We start from the raw sequence: 18,305 nt of genomic DNA on the forward strand, positions 1-18,305 counted from the left end.
CCAAGAGAGTTCTGTTGGACAACACTGCTATAGCACTGGTGCATAGCATTATTGGACTCTAGTTCCTTTTTACTCTATTATTCTGTTTCTATGAACAGCTGCCCATCAATCACCATTTTTGACTAACAGCCAGTAGTTTCGTTGTATCTATACGGGAGTTAATTTTTTATGTCTCTTATTGAGATATACCCCAGTATATGTATCTATTCAGATATTTTGGCATGTTCATTAAATAGCTGTAGATAAAATGTTTGGCCTTTGGAGTCAGTGCTAACCAAGTAGGTACTTCCTATTATAGAAATTCAGAGTGTCCAATTGGACAGTACCTCTTGTTCCCGAAGAGGTTTTTCCCAATACTGTTTTTCTAAGTCTTCACTCTCATTTCTTTCCTTCTTTGCAAATTGGTCATTCCCAAAGGAAATTAATTTAATAGCAGATTGTTGGAGATTAATTACCTATGATATGCCAAAGCCACTTCATAAATGTCAGTGCTGAGGAATCCCCTAGAGAGAGAATTTTTAGATTCAACTGGAAATTAATTGTAATTAATATAATAGGTTAATTCATTGTAATTATTTTTAAGCCTTTTGGCAATGAGTTAATTCCCCAAGATCCACATTGCTCAAAGTGTCACAGAGAATGCTTGATGAGAATGTTCTGGTACTAAACCTTAACCCTCTGGAAAAAAATCCTATTTGTCTTTCCTCCTGACTGAGTTTCTTCAGAAACATATTTTGGTGGCATTTGATTTCTGGAGAACAAAGGGATCCCTGCAAGGTGATGCATAAACATTCACAGCCCAGACAGAGGATGCTCATTGGAGAAAGGGAAAACAAAAGGCCTTTGATAGTGCCTCGTTTTCTTTGGAAGTATGACTTGCTTCAGACTAACAGAATGCCTTTGCTCTTGGAATAAAATGTAATGGAACTGAAAATTGAAGAATCTGGGCCTTTTTCCCTCTCCTAATTATTTCCACTTGACTCACTTAATCTTGGACGATTATTCAATCATATCTGAAATGAGAAAATGATGGGAGTAGAATTTCTGTCTCTTGTTTCAAGAGCTTATAAACATTAACAGAATAGTCTTGAACAAAAAACAAATACAAATCACAAGTGACGGTGCCTTGTTTTTAGATATTAGAAAAAAATTCCTGCATTGTTAGGGAAGCAGCTCAAGTTTCCAAACGCGGGAACCTTGTCAAGACTTGATGCGTGATTTCACTATTAACGTTGAAAAACTATAATTTTAGAACAAATATTTCATAATGGGAGATTGTACAGAAGCTAAGGAGCCAATTTATTATTTGCACCTGGATAGGCCAAGAAATTAAGCCCTAAAATGGGTCATTAATGATCAGGATCATTAACACTCAAAGATTCACAGGTTGGTTTCTGAGACTCGGAGATGTCTCATGTCTTCCTAGTACGTCCATGAGCCTTACTGAAGATTTATGAAGAGAAGGATGCATGCCAATCCTAATAGTTGCTGAGAGCTAGATCAGGACTCAATATGCAATAAAACTCCTGACAATTGGAACTGTCTAAAATGAAAGCTAACTGCCAGTATAAGGAAGTAAGTTGCCTGTTACTGTAGGGAATCAAGCAGAGACTGAGAGCCACCTACTGGGGTTGCTGTAGGGCAACAGTGCGTAAGGTAGAGGTTTGGCCCAAGTGACATCTGAAGCTGTTTTGAATGCTAATTATTCTTGTAAATTAGGGTTTTGTTTTTAATTTAGACTCCACAATTATGCTTTTAGTATTATCTATAATGGTCCAGAATACCCCACTTTCATTAAACACCTAGTTACTGTGCTGCTGGTGTGCGAGCAGAGCAGGAGCTGAAGGAAGGGGAACAGTGTGTGTCTGAGTACCTTATGGGTGCTGCTGATTCGCTCTCTGCATTCCTGAGACAAAAAGAGTTTGGGGGTGTTTACTAAGTTGGGTGCTCCCAGTAGCATACTGTGAGCCAAGGATTCAGGTGCCTGCGAATTGTTAAAGAACTGCTCCAAGGAGAGTACAGGACGGAATGAGGGAAGGGGCTCAAGCTAAATGGGGTTGGGGGTTGATCCTACAGGGAGCTCTGGAGCAGAATTTACACTTCAGAGTTTGTCCCATTTTGGCGCTAAGAAGCACTGGTTAGTCCTGCTTATGTGTGTTGGTGGGGGGTGTCTGCTAGCTGCTGGCTGTAACGTACGCAGAAGCTGGGGGATGGGCACACTACAGCTAGGAGAGGGGGCGCTACAGAGCTAATCAAATGATCAGGGGCGTCTGGGCAGAGCAGCAGCCGCCTTTCCACTATAGTTCCTATTATCTGTGTCTTTTAAAATTCTCCATCAGGAGATGTAACTAAAGTATGACCACGTTGTATTTTTTAGACACATCCACAGGCCACTAGGGATTGTAATGTCCATTAGATAAAGAATCGTGTCTCATTCTTACAAATCCAGTTGGCACTGAATGATTTATCCGGATGCTGGTCCCACCCTGCCAGGTGCTGTGGAGTTTTGAAAGTTTAAAAGGCAGTCAGCCATCCAGGTCCTCGTAGACTCTATAATAGTGCAGACTAAACTCATAACAAGAAACAAAGCCTTAAATGTAGGTCCAGTTGCAGGATTGTTGAAAGCAGACTCTTTAGCTCTCCCTGTACCGTGGGAGGCCCCGTGTGGGCTGACCTGGTCAGAGGGGTCTTCGTTCAGGACAGAGCCATAAATTGGGTCTTGGAGGAATTACACTGGGAAGAGGGAAGCCATTCCAGGCAAGAGGAATGAACAACACAATAAATGGGATATTTGCAGACAGAGAGACGTGACTCATGAAAGGAGCAGAGGCTTTTGTCGAGGCCTAGGGGAAATATCTATCCTTGCTATGTGGTGGAATCACATCACAGAAGCTCTTCTTGTCTTCACCTTTTGGGACTGGTGTGCTGAACACGAGGAGAGGATATCTGTTTCTTGGGTATGGCATAATAAACTCTATTTTAGGAGAGTCTGCCTGAAATCCCAGTATGGATTGATGAGGGAAGAGAGCCTGTAGGGAGAAGTAATGCCTAGCAGTCTCTATTGGCAATCCAGCCCCATCTTTTTTTGTTTTTGTTTTGTTTTGTTTTGTTTTGTTTTGTTTTGTTTTTGGACCATTTTTAAAGTCTTTATTGAATTTATTACAATATTGCTTCTGTTTTATGTATTTTATATTTTGGTGTTGTTGGCCATGAGGCATGTGAGATCTTAGCTCCCCAGACAGGGATTGAATCTGTACCCCCTGCATTGGAAGGCCAGGTCTTAACCACTGAACCTCCAGGGAAGTCCCTCCAGCCCCATCTTGCTCCTTGAACCTTGCCCGCTAAAGTCCAGCTACCTGCAGATTCTTTCCACCTGGGTGTCCCAGAATCATCTCAGAGTTAACATGTCAAACCAATTTGCCACTTTACCTCCAGCCTACTCCTCTGTTCTCCTTTGCTGTTCCTCAGGCCAAAACTTGAAACTGTCCTTGACTCTCCTCCTTCTCTCATATTTCACACCTCATTCAGCTCCACTCTCAAAACAAAGTCACCACCTCTGACTCCAGGCCTTAAGCATCTCCCATGTGGATTGTTGAAATAGCTCCTAACTGGGCTGTCTTGTCCTCCTGTCTGTTTTCCGCATAGTAATCAGTGATCTTTTCACCTTATAAGACAAACCAGTTGCTTTCCTGCTCACACCCTCCCATTAGTTGCTGTCCCAGTGAAATCAAATAGTCCGCCCTTGGTATCCTGATGTTCTGCATCTCTGGATTCAACCAACCACGGGTCAAAAATATGGGGGGAAAATTCCAGAGCATTCCAGAAAGCAAAACTTTGAATGTGTTATGTGCCTGCAACTATTTACATAGCATTTTCATTTTATTAGGTATTATAAGTAATCTAGAGATGACAAAGTATATGGGAGGATGTACGTAGATAGGTTATATGCGAATACGTCATCATTTTATATAAGGAACTTGAGCATCCTTGGATTTTGGTAGGTATCCAGAGGGGTCCTGGGGCCAGTCCCCCTGGATACTGAGGGATGACTATGCTAAATCTCCCAGTCTCAAAGGCTGGACACAACCTGACCTCTGGCTATTTCTCCAGCCCCATGAGCCACATCTTTTCCTTTGCTCCCTTGCTGCCTCCTCTCCAGGCAGCTGTTTTTAGAACCCATCAGCCTATTCCCTCTTTAGATTTCTTTCCTTTCTTTTCCATCCGCATAAAATGTTCTTTCTGCACATCTTGCCTCTCTTACTTCATTCAGGTCACAGTCCATAATGTCCTCTCCTCCCAGAAGCCTTCCTTGACCCCATATCTAAAAGCTTGGAGATATAAGTGTTATCCCCGCAAAGTCTGGCTGAGCTCCGCAGAAACAGGAGTGAGGGCCAAAGAGAACATCAGGCAAGGGATGGAAAGGGGAAGAGGACCCAAGGGAAGAGCATGGAGTCAGAGACTCAGGAGAGAGAGAAGTAAGGTGTCCTCTTTTGGAGAGGGGTACTGAGGTCAGGATGCCCCCTGGATTAAGATCATCTCCTTTCAGGTGCCTGGAGGTCACTCTGCATGATGTAGATCTTAAGGAATGCTGGGCATCAAGCTTTATTTTTCCTAACTGCAGATGTTCATATTAATGGCCCACGACTGAATCAGGTGACAAGCCAGTGGCAATGAGATATTCCAGGAACTTTTCTGGAGAACCTGGGGACCCTTTGCTCTTTCCCCAACTAGACCAATCTGAATGATAGTCTCCTGGCTAAAATATTTAACAGTCCTAAGAGAAAGAAGGAAGTGTATGAGTATATGTGAGTGGCACAGGAAAGGAGGAAGTTGGGGGTGGGTTATTTCTTGAGCCAGTGTAATGTACCTTTGATTTGAGATTCTGACACCCAAATCCAAGTCTGACCTTTACTGGACGTGTCATTCCAACATTCTCATCTCTAAAATGGAAACCACAATAGTGTGTGCCTCTTAGGGTTGCTACGAGGCACACAGTGTCAAGTACACTACACAGAGTCCACATATGTTTATTGACATGAAATGCAGTGTGCCATGGTGACTCTGTACATCCAGCCCCTTTCTGTGGAATTTGTCTACATGATGCTCTTTTCCTTCCTGTTTGGTTGTGTCTTTCAAGGTGCATTCTAATGGGATCTGTGCCAGTCATGCTTCTCCAGACAAGCAGAACCAGTAGGAGGTATCTCTCTATCTCTGTCTCTCTATATGTATATGTATATCCATATCCATATCTATATCTGTATCTATATCCATATCTACCTATAGACACACACAGAGAGAGAGAGAGAGAGAAAGAGAGTTCAAGGAATAGGCCCTCTCAGTTGTGGGAGCTGGCAAGTCAGAAATCTGTAGGGCAAGCCCACAGGCTGGAAACTCTGGCAGGAGCTAATGCTCTAGTCCGAAGGAAGAATTTCTTCTTTTTCAGGTAAACCTTAGGTTTTTGCTCACACAGATTGGATGAGGCCCACCCAGGTTATAGAAGATCATCTCCTTTGCTTAAAGTCAACTGACCGTAGGTATTAACCCTATCTACAGAATTCCTTCCCAGCAACACTTAATGTTTGGTTGAATAATTGGGTACTGTAGCACAGCCACGTTGACACAAAATTTACCATCAGGGTATCCATACCCTACAACTCATGTTCAGGGTATCCATACCCTACAACTCATGTGGACTCTCAAAGAAAGGGAGACACAGTGCCTTTGAGGCTGTAGATAACAGAGGATAAGATGAGCCTCCCAGGAAGCAGATGGTGAAGACCCTGTAAGGGTTTCCTGCCATACTAAAACTGAAAGCCCACGTCCTAACTGAGGGCTGCAGGGTCCTGTGATCTGGATTTGCCCTCACTTCACCTCTCAGAATTTATCTCCTACTTCCCTCTCTAGGTCACACCCCACTCCAGCCTCCCTGGCCTCCTCATTCTAGAACTCTCTTCCCCTTGATATACACTTAGGTAATTTCTTCAGTTCCTTCAAGTCTTTGCTTGACTCTCTTCTCAACAAGACCACAGTTCTCCCCAACATAACAATCCCACCTACCCTTCTCCTTTTTTCTTTGTTTCCAAAGCACTTACCACCTTCTATACACCTTATTTGGTTTGTTTATTTACTGTGAACTCCCTCCTCTAGAATGTAAGCTCCTTAGGGATCTTTGTCTGTTTTGATTATGAATGTATTTCCAGCCCCTAGAAGAGTGTCTGGCATATGGTTGAGGCCCAAGAAAATGCTCATTCAGTGAATGAAACAGAAGGATAAAGAAGGGCAGTGCTACTCTAGAACTAATGGCATGCTGTTGGGGCAGCTGAGTTGAACGACTCCAGGGGTGCCGTTCACATAGATTGCAATGTGAATAAAGTTCCCTGGTGTTGGGCAACACAACAGCCCCTTAAAATAGATGAGCTGATGATTGGGGGCTTCAAATTCCACTTCTTCCTGTAACGAGCAGTAAAGGGTCTGTAAAGGGCAAGACCTCACTCTCCTCTAAGGGCAGGTATGAAACTGGATTGAAAGTTTTTAACCCTGTTTATCCCTGTGAAAGAATAAAAATCCAAATTGTCCTTAAGAAATGAACTTCATGTAACCATTATTCTGAGGTCTGAAGGGAGACATAATAAGAAATGGTTACATGAGGTTCATGTCATAAGGACAGTCTGGTTTTTATAATTCCTTATTTCTCCAGTTCATTTCCTCTTATCATAATCAGAAAAATTTCAGCTCTTCTAATCAGGATTCTTAGAGAATCTTCTCATCAGGATTCTTAGTTGTTCTAAAAGTGTGGTTCCCAGATAACAGCATCATCATGACCTGGGAACTTTCCAGAAATGAACTGCAGTCCCACTGAATCATCAGCTCTGCATTGGAGCCTGCAGGTGGTTCTGATGCATGTCCAGGTTTGAGAACCACAGTTAGAGACCATCCCCCATTGAAAAAGTTTCCTCTGTCTTTTTTAATTTTTCTAGGAGCTAAGAAGATGTTGTTTTACATAAATAATTGGGTTTCATACTCCGCATATAAAACTGTAGTATACTGAAAGATATCCCTCCCAGGAGATTCTGCTGTGTGCCTCCTGCTTTCACCCATTTGATAATTCCTAGACTAGAGAAAGTTTAAGAGCCTTAAATGATCTGGAAGGCCTTTTCCTAGTCTAATAATCTGGGAGGGAGAGAGGGATACTAAACTTACATATTGTTACTGCATTTCTATGCATATGGCCTTCCTTCAGAAGATCCTCAAGCCTTGTTCAATTTAAGAAGCACTCTAGAACCATGTCTAATCCCAGAGAAAACCAAATTAACTCTCACCACAAAGTTGTATGGAATCACACTCTGGGAAAACATGAATACTTGTTGCAGCTAAGGAAGAATTGCCTGCCTTTGACTCTAGGAGTAACCATGGCCATGAAATTCTTTGGAAAAACCTCATCGGTACTCATATCTGTAAAACCCTAGAGTAGCTGGTAATAGAAAGCAGAAAGACATTCATGTCTACTCTTAGTAGAACATGTGGGCCCCAGATCACATTTTAATGATGAAAGATAAATTAAAAGTGATCACCAGAACTCATTCTAAGCCTAGATGTTTTTCTAGTTTTTCTTACGTGGCATGTGTTAGGTTAGTACCAAAATAACTAACATACCTTCCAAAGACCCTGAGAGGGTTAGGCATTAACTCAGATAGTCTTGTTCAGGCATTCCAGTGTGGCAAAGCTGAAGAAATTATGATTATGTCTGTTCACTATGTGTTAAATGCTTCTTCCCTATACTTTGGGTCAGTGTGCCATTTTCATATTCTTGGACTAAGACCGTGACATGTGTTTCTCTCTTCATGAAGCTTTTTCAGTTCCAAGAAATACTGCTCTCTAAATAGTAACTTACTGATGTTTTGTATCTCTGTGTATGTTTTTCTTTCTGATCAGAGACATTGTCAGTGGTGTGCTGGTAGTGTTTAACAACCAGTTTTCCAGATGAAAAAGCCCCAGTTTGTAGCAGTTGGCAGTTTCCATGGTATAGATGTTATCACCATGACCGATTTCAAGCTATCAATATGACATCATTGCAAGTAAAGTTTGGAAAAAGTGCACACAATTGGCATTCTTGGATTGGTGCAAGCCAGCTCTAACATGTCACTGGAATGTAGAAAATTTGGAAAGCAGAGGAAAGGATAAAAAAAAAACAGAGGAAGTAAATTCATGGTATTGCTGCTGAGAACAAAAATCACTTTTAATATTGGATTACATTTCCTTACGGTATTCTGTCTATGTTTTAATGTAATTGTTATCATTCTGTATACATAATTTTGTGTTTTACTTTCATATTAACATTATTTAATGGTTGCATAATATTCCATCAAATTGATGTAACATCATTTATTAGCTGTAACTGTAGACATTTAAGTAACATTTCCTAAATTTTAATATTGCTCTAATTAATGCTATATATCACTAGAGTGCTGGATATAAATCTTCCTTCACCTTTCTGGCTATTTCCTTAAGACAAATTCTAAGAGTAAATGATTTCAGTTATGGGTCTTGAAAAAAATATTCCCAAGTAGTGTTTGGAAAGTCCGTAACGATATACACTGCAACCAGCAGTGTTTAAGAATGCTTCTCTCACTCTACCTTCATTACACCTACTTCTTTTTTAAAGTTTTTGATAATCTGATAAGTTTTTTTAAAAAGTTTTAGCATTGCATTTCTTTGCAATTGTGCTGAACATTTTTTATGTTTATTCTCATTTATATTTCTTTTTTTTAAAAATTTTTGTTTGTCAAGGGTTGCATAGTGAGTCAGTCCCCTCCCAGGAAATTCTGCTGCGTGCCTCCTGCCTCACTCATTTGATATTCCTGGACTAGGGAATGTTTAGGAGCTTTAAACGATCTGGAAGGCCCTTTTCTGGTCTACTCATCTGGGAGGAAAGAAGAGAGGGACATTTTGTTATTGTGATAAAATGAAGTCTAATTTTTTTAATGTAGCTTACTGTTGGGATAGTTTATTGTTTGTAATGACTTTGGTTTTTCTTGTTATCATGTTCCATAATATTTTAAAATTTAACGTGTATTTCTTCTCATATAAAATCTGTAAGTGTCAAATCTCAATGGACATTCTTAATTATCTCTAAGATATTTCATGGTGGTATCTCTGCATTTTAAAAGCACTTTACAATATCGTCTAAATATACTTGAGTTTGTTTTTGTTATCACTACAAGTTCTGATAAGATATAGAGCAAATAAAAGAAAATATAATAGGAAGTTGGGTCTCCAGAAGTGGAAATATCAAGGATTGAAGTAAAATCTGCCTCTAACCACGTTTTTCCTGAAAACACCTCCCAGGTGTAACTAGAATTGGAAAACTGACCCTTTTATTGACTCTCTAAGTGCAATGCCTAACCTGCAGTTGTTGCTTGATAAATATTTGTGGACCGAATTGCATGAACCTGAGGGCATGATATCCTTTGCAGAAAAGTTTTCCAAGGAATAGCCTTCCTTTTCCATGTGTCTTCTGTTTTCTCCTTCTCTTAGCTGCGGTCCAGTGCAGAGCTCCATGCTGACCTGCTCACAGATTGCCTCACCGTGCAGCCCCTGCAGCCCGCCACTTCCCCACGAGACGCTGCCGATAGGGCCGTGGAGTGCTCCCCAGGGTCCGGGCCTGACCTCTATCCAGGTAATGTCAGCAACGGCAGAGCCAACTATATCAGCTAGCCTTCTCTAGGCCCTTCACTCTGGTTAAAGGAAATGAATACGTAAAAATGCTTCTAAGATCACCTGTATTTTACTTTATCAATTGACTACAGATTATCCGCCTTCTGTCCTCCCCATCTGACTCTTGAGCTGGGTTTGGCAGCAGACTGTTTTTTCTCATAAAGAAACAAAGTAAAATAATGCATTAGCTCTTTAGGTTCTGGACTTCTGCCAAAAGTTCAATGTACCCAACCCTCCCAGGTATCTTAAATTTATTAACTTGATTTAGACTCAAAGGAAATGTTCCCCCCTTAAGCAGGTAACAGGCTGCATGTGGATTTCTTAATGGACTAGTCATTGTTGTCTTTGCATTGTAAAAGGAAGCCCCAGGCCTCTAAGAAAAAATTTCACATCAGTAAATCAACTCGTAAGAATGTCCATTAATGTTTGTCAACCATTGCGGGAGGAGGGGTGAGATGGCCCTCCCAGAATAGCTTCCTTCTGCCTGGTTTTGAATAACAGATGACTCTATGTTTAGAAAAATGTTATGTATGCAGTGAAAAATGACAAAGGATTAATATGCAATAAGGACATTATTTTTTTCGTTTACTTTCTTAGCCTGGATTTTTGTGCATTTTCCACTCTCTGTAGTGGTGATATACTTGTGCAAACATGATTGGTTATCATCCTTATATATGGAAAGCTCTTACTGTCATGCTATGAATATGAAAGCAAAAGTCCCACCAGCTCCACATTCCAGACGATGGGAATTTTCTGTTTTCTGTGAATTATAAATTCTACTCCCACCGCATCTGGTTCCAGAGCCAGGTTTTGGCAGCAGATTGCTTTTTCTTTTTAAAAGTACTAATAAGCCATAAAGAATGAAGAATTTACTGATGCATAACAGTGGAATAGGAGAAGGACAAGCTTGTATAACTTTTTATACTCAACAGTTCTCAGCTGATCCAAATGCAGGCAAAAGGGCATTAAGCAAATATTTCAAGAGGGTCAGTCATCAAGACATCCTTAATGTTGTTCCAGTGTTGGTGGTACTTTATCAGTTGCTTTGGGTACTTACTCTTGGAGAAAACAAAGCCTCAGCTTTTTGAGACCATAGGAGATTAGATTAAAACTTATTTGAAAGGTTGACCAAGTCTGACAGAGGTTTTGGGTGCAGGTGCACATAACACATGAAATATGCCAATGTAGAATGTTATCAACACCCAAATATTTTGTATTAGATATATACATGAAAAAGTGTGACTAGCTTTTGTTTGCATGTGTCTGTTTGATTTGCCAGATATTTGATATATGAACATTTATTCTAGCACATTAAATTAGCAATCAGTTTAAAACAGCCTTTAGGGCATTTCCCTCCTTATTTAGTCCATAAATCCATGATATTACTATTATAAATACCTGGAACCCAACAATTAAAGAGTCAAAGCTAACCAGAATTGATTGAAAAATGGCTCAACATCCAATATAAATAAATATTGTATGGTGATGGGCTAGTCTTATTGCGTTTAAACCTCTTGGAAATGATATCTTTGTTGATGAAAAACATTAGTACCTTTGCTATATGTGACATACAGTATATGTCTCACTTTCAAAACTTAGGAGTCACATTTGTCTTGATATGTTCTTTCGGATGTCTGGTGGTATTATTAAAGTTTTTTAAGAGGTTTAGTTTGAAATAGCTTTGTCATTCCAAACAGAATTCCTCTTTTTGTTCATGATGCTTTTCTGCATTTGATCTTCAAAAAGAGCTCTTAGCTTTGAGCCTCTAACTGTGGCCGGCAAGCTGCCAGAGCAGATGAGGAGCCTAGGTTACCACAGCGTCAACAGAGCATCTTCATATTATGAAGAATTTTCTGTGACTCTGGGAATATTGGAAACAGGCAGGTGGCCATCTTGCTTAACTTTGTTCCTAGAATTTTACTTCTGCAGTTAGCTTATAACTATGAAAGTTTATCTGCCCTGCTTCTTTCTTTATTCCTGCTTCCCTCCGGTTCTATTTTACTTTCTTTGCTCTTGACTTTTTTTTTTTTATTCTCTGTTTTGCTGAGTAGGCAACAAACTCAGAGCAGAACAAGGCAAGAGGAAAAGCTAAAACACAAAAATTTTAAGCCTTCCTTTTATAGTTCTAGAAATGCACTTGCCAGGAGTGCATGTTCACACCAGTCTCAAACCTGTGCTAAAGATCTATGGAAAGAAGCCAAACAATGAAAAATGCCAAAGGAAAAGGAAACCGTTCATCAATTAGTTAAATGTAAAATCTGAAGTGTTAGGGTAATTTGATGAAGGTTAAGACTTGGCTAAATGGCAAAAGTATTTGGATTTGTTCCCTTAAGATTCTGTTATACAAAATCAAGAAAATATTTGTTTAAAGATTGTCAGGAACTTATAAATGCTAGTAAATTGATTTATCATAAAAATATTTTGATGGAAACCGGTTGAGTGTATATGGGCAAAGGATCGAAAATAGTTTAGCATCAACTTCATGATTTTTTAGAAGCCACAACGACTGGGGACTCGTGGTTTGAAGAAGTCATGGTTTTGAAATGGAAATTTTTAGTGGCTAGTAGACAATGATTTTTAAGATTCCAAGACAGGAATAGTTTGCAGAGCATTAAGGTGAACAGGGAAAATGGCAATTCTGACACATACAAGTCTTGCAAGTCTTCTAACATATTGGCTTCCCTTATTGAAACAAACTTTTCAGTTGATAAGACAGAGTTTGATTGGAAAGGATTGCATGAAAAGACTTTTATTTCTTTGGAAGAAAATAGTGCCCCAGGTTAAAGCAGCCAAATATCACTTGAGGCCACACTGAGGAAGATTTTAAATTGAGGTGTTTACTTGTCTACTGTTCTGAAAATCCCAGGACTCTCCAGGCCTGCTCCTGGGTTAACCTGAGAGTAATTTTGTGATCTAACAGGGAGGTCAGGGCAGTGATGAGTAATTCTCAAGGATGGCTCACTTATATTTTCTGTGCTTTTGTTCAGAAGTTCTATAACCCAGATAGATAATGCCCCAGGCCAGCCTGTAAATTTAGGTGATTTATCTGGTAATCTGAGGGAGAAGTATTTCATAGCCAGTAGATCAAGGTGTGAATGCCACATTCAGGGCTAAATGCCTGTGTAGAGATCTTCTCATCAGCTCCCTCAATGAAGTACTAAAGTAGATAAGCCTACAATTAATGTCTGCACTATCATGGACAGCCTGGACCAGTGCCTGGCCTTGGCAGAGAGTCCATTCACTAACAAAGGATGCTCTATGGAAGAAGATCTGTCCCATGAGTGATCATAAAAATTATGGCTCCCTCCAACCTGAAACTGTACTACAGACTCAATAAAACATGGCCTTTGCAAATGCCCTTAGCCATGAAGACATCATAGAGGCTAGTGTGGTTGAGATATTTGAGTGCCACAGAAACCACCCATTAGGTGAAGAGCTAATACATCTGGAACAAGGAAATCTGCAAGAATGAGGGAATTTTATTTTTACCACTTCTTTTGGGTTATAAAATAGTTATGTTTTAGAGCTTATAAGTCCTATTGAATTATCCTAATTTTGAATGTAACTTTAGATTCTTCAGGAGAAAAAAACAAGTGTTTAGATATCTTAGGGGATTGTAGAAGGAAAATCAAATACTTTTTCAGGGCTGGAGTTTTTGAAGTCATGTAACAGTCAGTCCTCCATAGCTGTGGATGCAGAACTCAAGAATATAGAGGGACTTGAGCATCCAAGCATTTTGGTATTTGTGGGGGTCCTGGAACCAATCCCCCAAGGATACTGAGGGATGACTGTGTTGTCATTCCCTTCCCTTCACCTCATTACTGGAAGGTGAAAGCTTCTCTCTTACAATATCATCACTTTTTGTAATGCATAGCACTGTATTAAATCCATACAGTATTTAGCGTACTTCGTGAAATAGTTTCATTTTAATGTAATGTTATGGTATATGTTTTAATGCATTTTGTACATTCTTGAGTATATTTGCTACCTTGGGACAGCTTGCAGAGTTGCAGAATTATAGTTTACTCTCAAAAAGTGGTTGTTAATTCAGGGACTTTATTAGAAAGTTCTAAATGGGCACACAAATTTCCCAATAGGTTAAACTTTATAGGAGAATTGTGAAGGTCAAATAACATGATCTATATAGAAGTCCTTAAGAAGGCATAGTGCATTATTTAAAAATGCAGTAGTTATTACTTGCATTATCTTGAAAAGCACTGCTTTGTTTAGAATTCACAAGAGCTGAAAAAGGGACAGAACAATTTGGAATTGGTGTTGGACCAACACTAGTGGTCCAACATCAAGAAAGAGGTGGATACTGGGGTCACAGAAAGGATTTAAAGGGAAACATTTGGCAATAAAGTCATTGTCAAGTCTCTCTGATGTTGCCTTGAACTGCTGTCAAATCCTTGCATTGTTTTTGTAGTATCTCTTGTGTCTGTGGTTTGTCCACAGGTTGCATTGGATTGGTGAAGGTAGGAGCAAGTCTCATCCTTCTCTGTTGTAGGCACTGATAGCTTTAACCTATAGATTTAGCCCTCCCTGAGCCGTCCTTTAGTATGCATTGTATCACCTGAAAGACCTATGAGAATAGACTGCTGCGCCCCACCCCCGGAATTTCTGATTCGGTAGATCTGAGTGAGTCACAAGAATTTGAATTTTTTGCCAGGTATTTCTAACAAGTTCTCAGGTGACTCTAGGTGCTGTGGTCTAGGGATCACACTTCGAAAACCATTGCTCTGGATCATAAAGTGTGGGAATGTGACTTTTAGCAAAACATGACCTGAATTTTCACTGGCAGGAGTTACAATAAGAATTGCCCCTAATTAACTAGATGGAGGGACTCCTTTCACAGTGTATACATATAACACATCACCACCATGTACTTTAAATATCTTACAATTTTATGTCACTTATACCTCAGTGATGCTGAAATTAAAAAATAAGTATTTAAAAATGAAGCAGATTATCACATGAAAACAGTGTGGTGGAAATCTGTCCACAAAAGGCAATTTTATGATGTTGCTGATATGCTGTATATTTATAACGATAAGTGGAATAATGCTGCTTTGGTACTTACAATACTGGTACTTTGTAATTATTTAATTACGAAGATAATAAAATTGACTCAAATAGTGGGGAGAAAAATGCCCTGTAGTATATATTTCTGTTTCTTATTACAGTGACCCTATAGATTGATATTAAGTGTGTCCTCCCACATCAGAGTTATAACGGCACAGCTCATATTTTGGTTAAGAATGAGATCTCATAACTACCCAATTGAAGAAAATTAAATTCTGCTTCCCAGCCAGCACAAGGCACATTTGTATGTATGCAGCTAATGTTAATAACTTTATATGTTTACAGGCTGCCTAATTTGGTGCTTCATTTTTCCACATCCACTTATTCTCTTGTATTCATGTTAGTTTTTCACACAAGATTAAGCTGAATTATTCAGTTTCATAATACGTACAGGTTTTTGCTGTAAAAATATTTTTGTAGGTGAGCAAAGACAATTCCACACCTTATGGAGGAGGAGAGGAAGGTAGTGAAGCTGGATGATCATAGCTGTGTTCTCACTGGCAAAGTCTTGGTATTCTTTATACAACTATTTCTCCTTTCGCTCCTTTTATGCTATTTTGTTGGCGCTCAAAGGGGTGTGGGAAGGAAAGGTTGGATCTACTTCAAAGTGTACCCCAAGCAGGTCTTAGGAAGCAGATGGATGACAAAATAGAATTCGGGATAGAATTTCCGGAATGAGGAACTAGTAGCTTTTGTGATTAGGAAGTTATGGGCCAAACGTCTGGGTCCAAAGTTTTGACTTTCTGCTTTAACTGAATTTAGCTTTCAAAGAAAGAGAGAAAGAGGTAGTTATTTCTCTTTCATGTGAAGAATAAAGAAAAGAGAAAGTGGACATTTTCAAGGTGTTTGTAGCCACAGTGAGAGTTCATTTTTTATATTTGTGTGAGCGCTGAAAATAAATGTTAAGAATAGCATAAAACTCTAAAGTGAAGGACATAACTGCATTAGCATCAATATTACTTGTCATGTTTTGCTATTAACAGTAATAAGGGAGCATATTGCAGGCATTGTATAAAGAGGATTTTGTGAAATTGACCCATTCTGGGCCACCAACAGCACTGACTCCAAAGACTGCCTTTTATAGTGTCTTCCTCAATATTGTCAGAGGATTATCTGCCCCTTTCAGGTGCCCTGGCCATGTCTTGAAGTATTAACGCTTCTCTAACAGTAGGCATTGATCTGTCAGAAGTTACAGCTGCCTCCTTGGGGTCCTAATTTTCCTACCTAAGTTTCGAGGCTGCTCTAGCCTCACTTTCATGACATTGTTTCTAGTTGCTACCTGAATTTTGCTTCTTGGACCCCAGCCCTGTTCTCTCTTAGTGAACTTAGCTACGCACATCTGGCTTCTGCTCTGACTCTCATCATCTTTGATTTCAGAGCTGAGTCCTACCATAAAGATCTGTTAACTCCTAGCCACATCCTAAAAAGTTGGGGATTTATAATCTTCACTGGAACTTTTCCCTGGTAATTTAATAGAAGGTTATTTCCACCTTATAGGAGAGACTGCAGAAAGTAAACTTCCCAGTTGACCCTTGAAGAATGTGGGTTTGAACTGTGTTGCTCCATTTACACGTGGATATTTTAAAATAGTAAATACTGCCATACTACACAGTCTGTGGTTGATGGAATCCTCAGATGCTGAGGAACCGCGGAGACAGCTGTGGATACTGAGGGCTGACTATAAGTTATACATGTTCAAGGGTCAACTGTATTCATTACTGAAAAGAAAAGGGAATAAACTGCCATCAGCGTGCATAAGGGTTTGCTCAGACAGGTTCACAGGGATGCTTATCAAGTTTTCTGAGAAATGGACACACTTCATGAAAATGCATTTCATCAGCTGCCCCAGAAGATTTCGCAGTTGGTAAAATAATAATCTAGCTCCCATAGTTCTGAAGTACTAAGGCAATTTGGGGTTATATCTACACAAAAGTAAGGATGAACAATATCTAGTGTCTTTTTTCTTAAGTCACCTTACTGGCCACGTTTTGTACAAGACCCCTGCTCACTATGTAGCCAATCTGTGCTCAAATAGAACATTTGTAAGTGGAAATGTTATTTCTTCCTCTAACTCAAATTTATTTCCCTCTTACTGAGATCAGTTACTGATCTGACATACATTAAATGACATACAGAGTGCTTAGAACAGTGCCTAGCACACAGTAAATGTTCAGCATCTATAGTTATTATTGTTACTTTTATCCAAATACTAGGAAGATATATAACTCTGTAAAGCAGATAGGAAACAGGTGCCAAAAATCACCTACCACTCCCATTGTTTAAGGAATGAGGAAATATATGGAAGCCTGAACAAATTGGAAATTTAATAAGCATCATTTAATAGAATAAAAGAAAACTAAAATATAGTCCTTTATATTTTGTATTTCAGTAATTTGCCCAGTAATTCACATAACATTTTTTAAAATTCTACTGTAAATCTACTGTAGGTCTGTAGAGAAAAACAAACTGGAATCAGAAACCCACTGATTCACTTGGGTGCAATGGCCCCAGAATCACAAAGTCAAAATTGTGTTTTGATGGGTACCACTGTTTGTGTATTCAAAAATAGCACGGTTTTTTGTTTGTTTTTGTTGTTTATAGACAGTGTGCTATGACAGAAAGCATGTGGGGCTAGATCTGAGCCCCAGTCCTGCCTCTCCACTCACTGAATGTTTAGTTTGGAACGGTTACCTTTCCTCTTTGTAAAATGGTGGTAAAGTTACTGATTCCATAGGACTGTTGTGAGAATTAAATGAGTTCACATGTAAGAGTTCAGTACACTCCCTGCCTCTGGTAGATGCTCAATTGATGCTCCTTTCTTTTCTTCCTTCCTCTTTGCTTAAAAGCTTAGAGAATCACTTACAAACCAAGTCTATGTCTGTGACAGGGACTAGAACCTCTTCTATTCATTCCTTTTAGTACTGGGTGCTACTGCTTGGAGTTTAGAAATAGCTGTTCTGAGATAAAGTATTCCTTCTGAGAAGAACTCAAGTCAGGATGAGGACTCAGAACTCCCATATTCTAAGACCCAACTTCAGATCTGTACATTAGGTTGTTTTTTTTTTTTTTTTTTTTGGTTGCTGTGAAGACTAGAAGTATACTTAGGCTGGTCATACAGAGTGGAAATGTGCCTGGTTGATAAATGAACTTAATCAGCATTGAATCTGTGAGGGTGAGATAGGTGGAGGAAAAAAGAAATAGGATTGATGACTTTGACCAACACAGTTTTACACAATCATTGTGTTGACCTTTCTGAGCTATAACCTTGGTCCCTCCTGATGTCATTTTGTAAATAGACTCTTCCAGGACATGTCATTTTTCTCAAAATACCCTACAAGGTGTCCAGAAAACTATTCTTGACTATTTGCTTACCTCAAATTTCATTTCCATTTCAAAAACAGTTCCCTAGTCTTTTCATGAGGGTTCTTAGTGGTTAACATGCAACAGCTAATGTATTACACCACGGGCCAAATCTGTCCTGCCTGCCTCCTGTTTTTGCATGGCTTGAG

At 39.5% G+C, this 18,305-nt stretch overlaps 1 protein-coding gene across 1 annotated transcript in view; it reads left to right on the forward strand.

Moving 5' to 3' along the window:
• GLIS3 (GLIS family zinc finger 3) overlaps nucleotides 1-18,305 on the forward strand; it is a 467,139-nt gene that overhangs the window by 380,331 nt on the left and 68,503 nt on the right. Inside the window, exon 7 of the mRNA XM_057721332.1 lies at nucleotides 9,535-9,676. Within this exon, the coding sequence (XP_057577315.1) occupies nucleotides 9,535-9,676 (142 nt within the window). The remainder of the gene's footprint in view (nucleotides 1-9,534; nucleotides 9,677-18,305) is intronic.

This window comes from Hippopotamus amphibius, chromosome 2, assembly GCF_030028045.1.
Source record: "Hippopotamus amphibius kiboko isolate mHipAmp2 chromosome 2, mHipAmp2.hap2, whole genome shotgun sequence".
Classification (NCBI taxonomy): Eukaryota; Metazoa; Chordata; class Mammalia; order Artiodactyla; family Hippopotamidae; genus Hippopotamus; species Hippopotamus amphibius.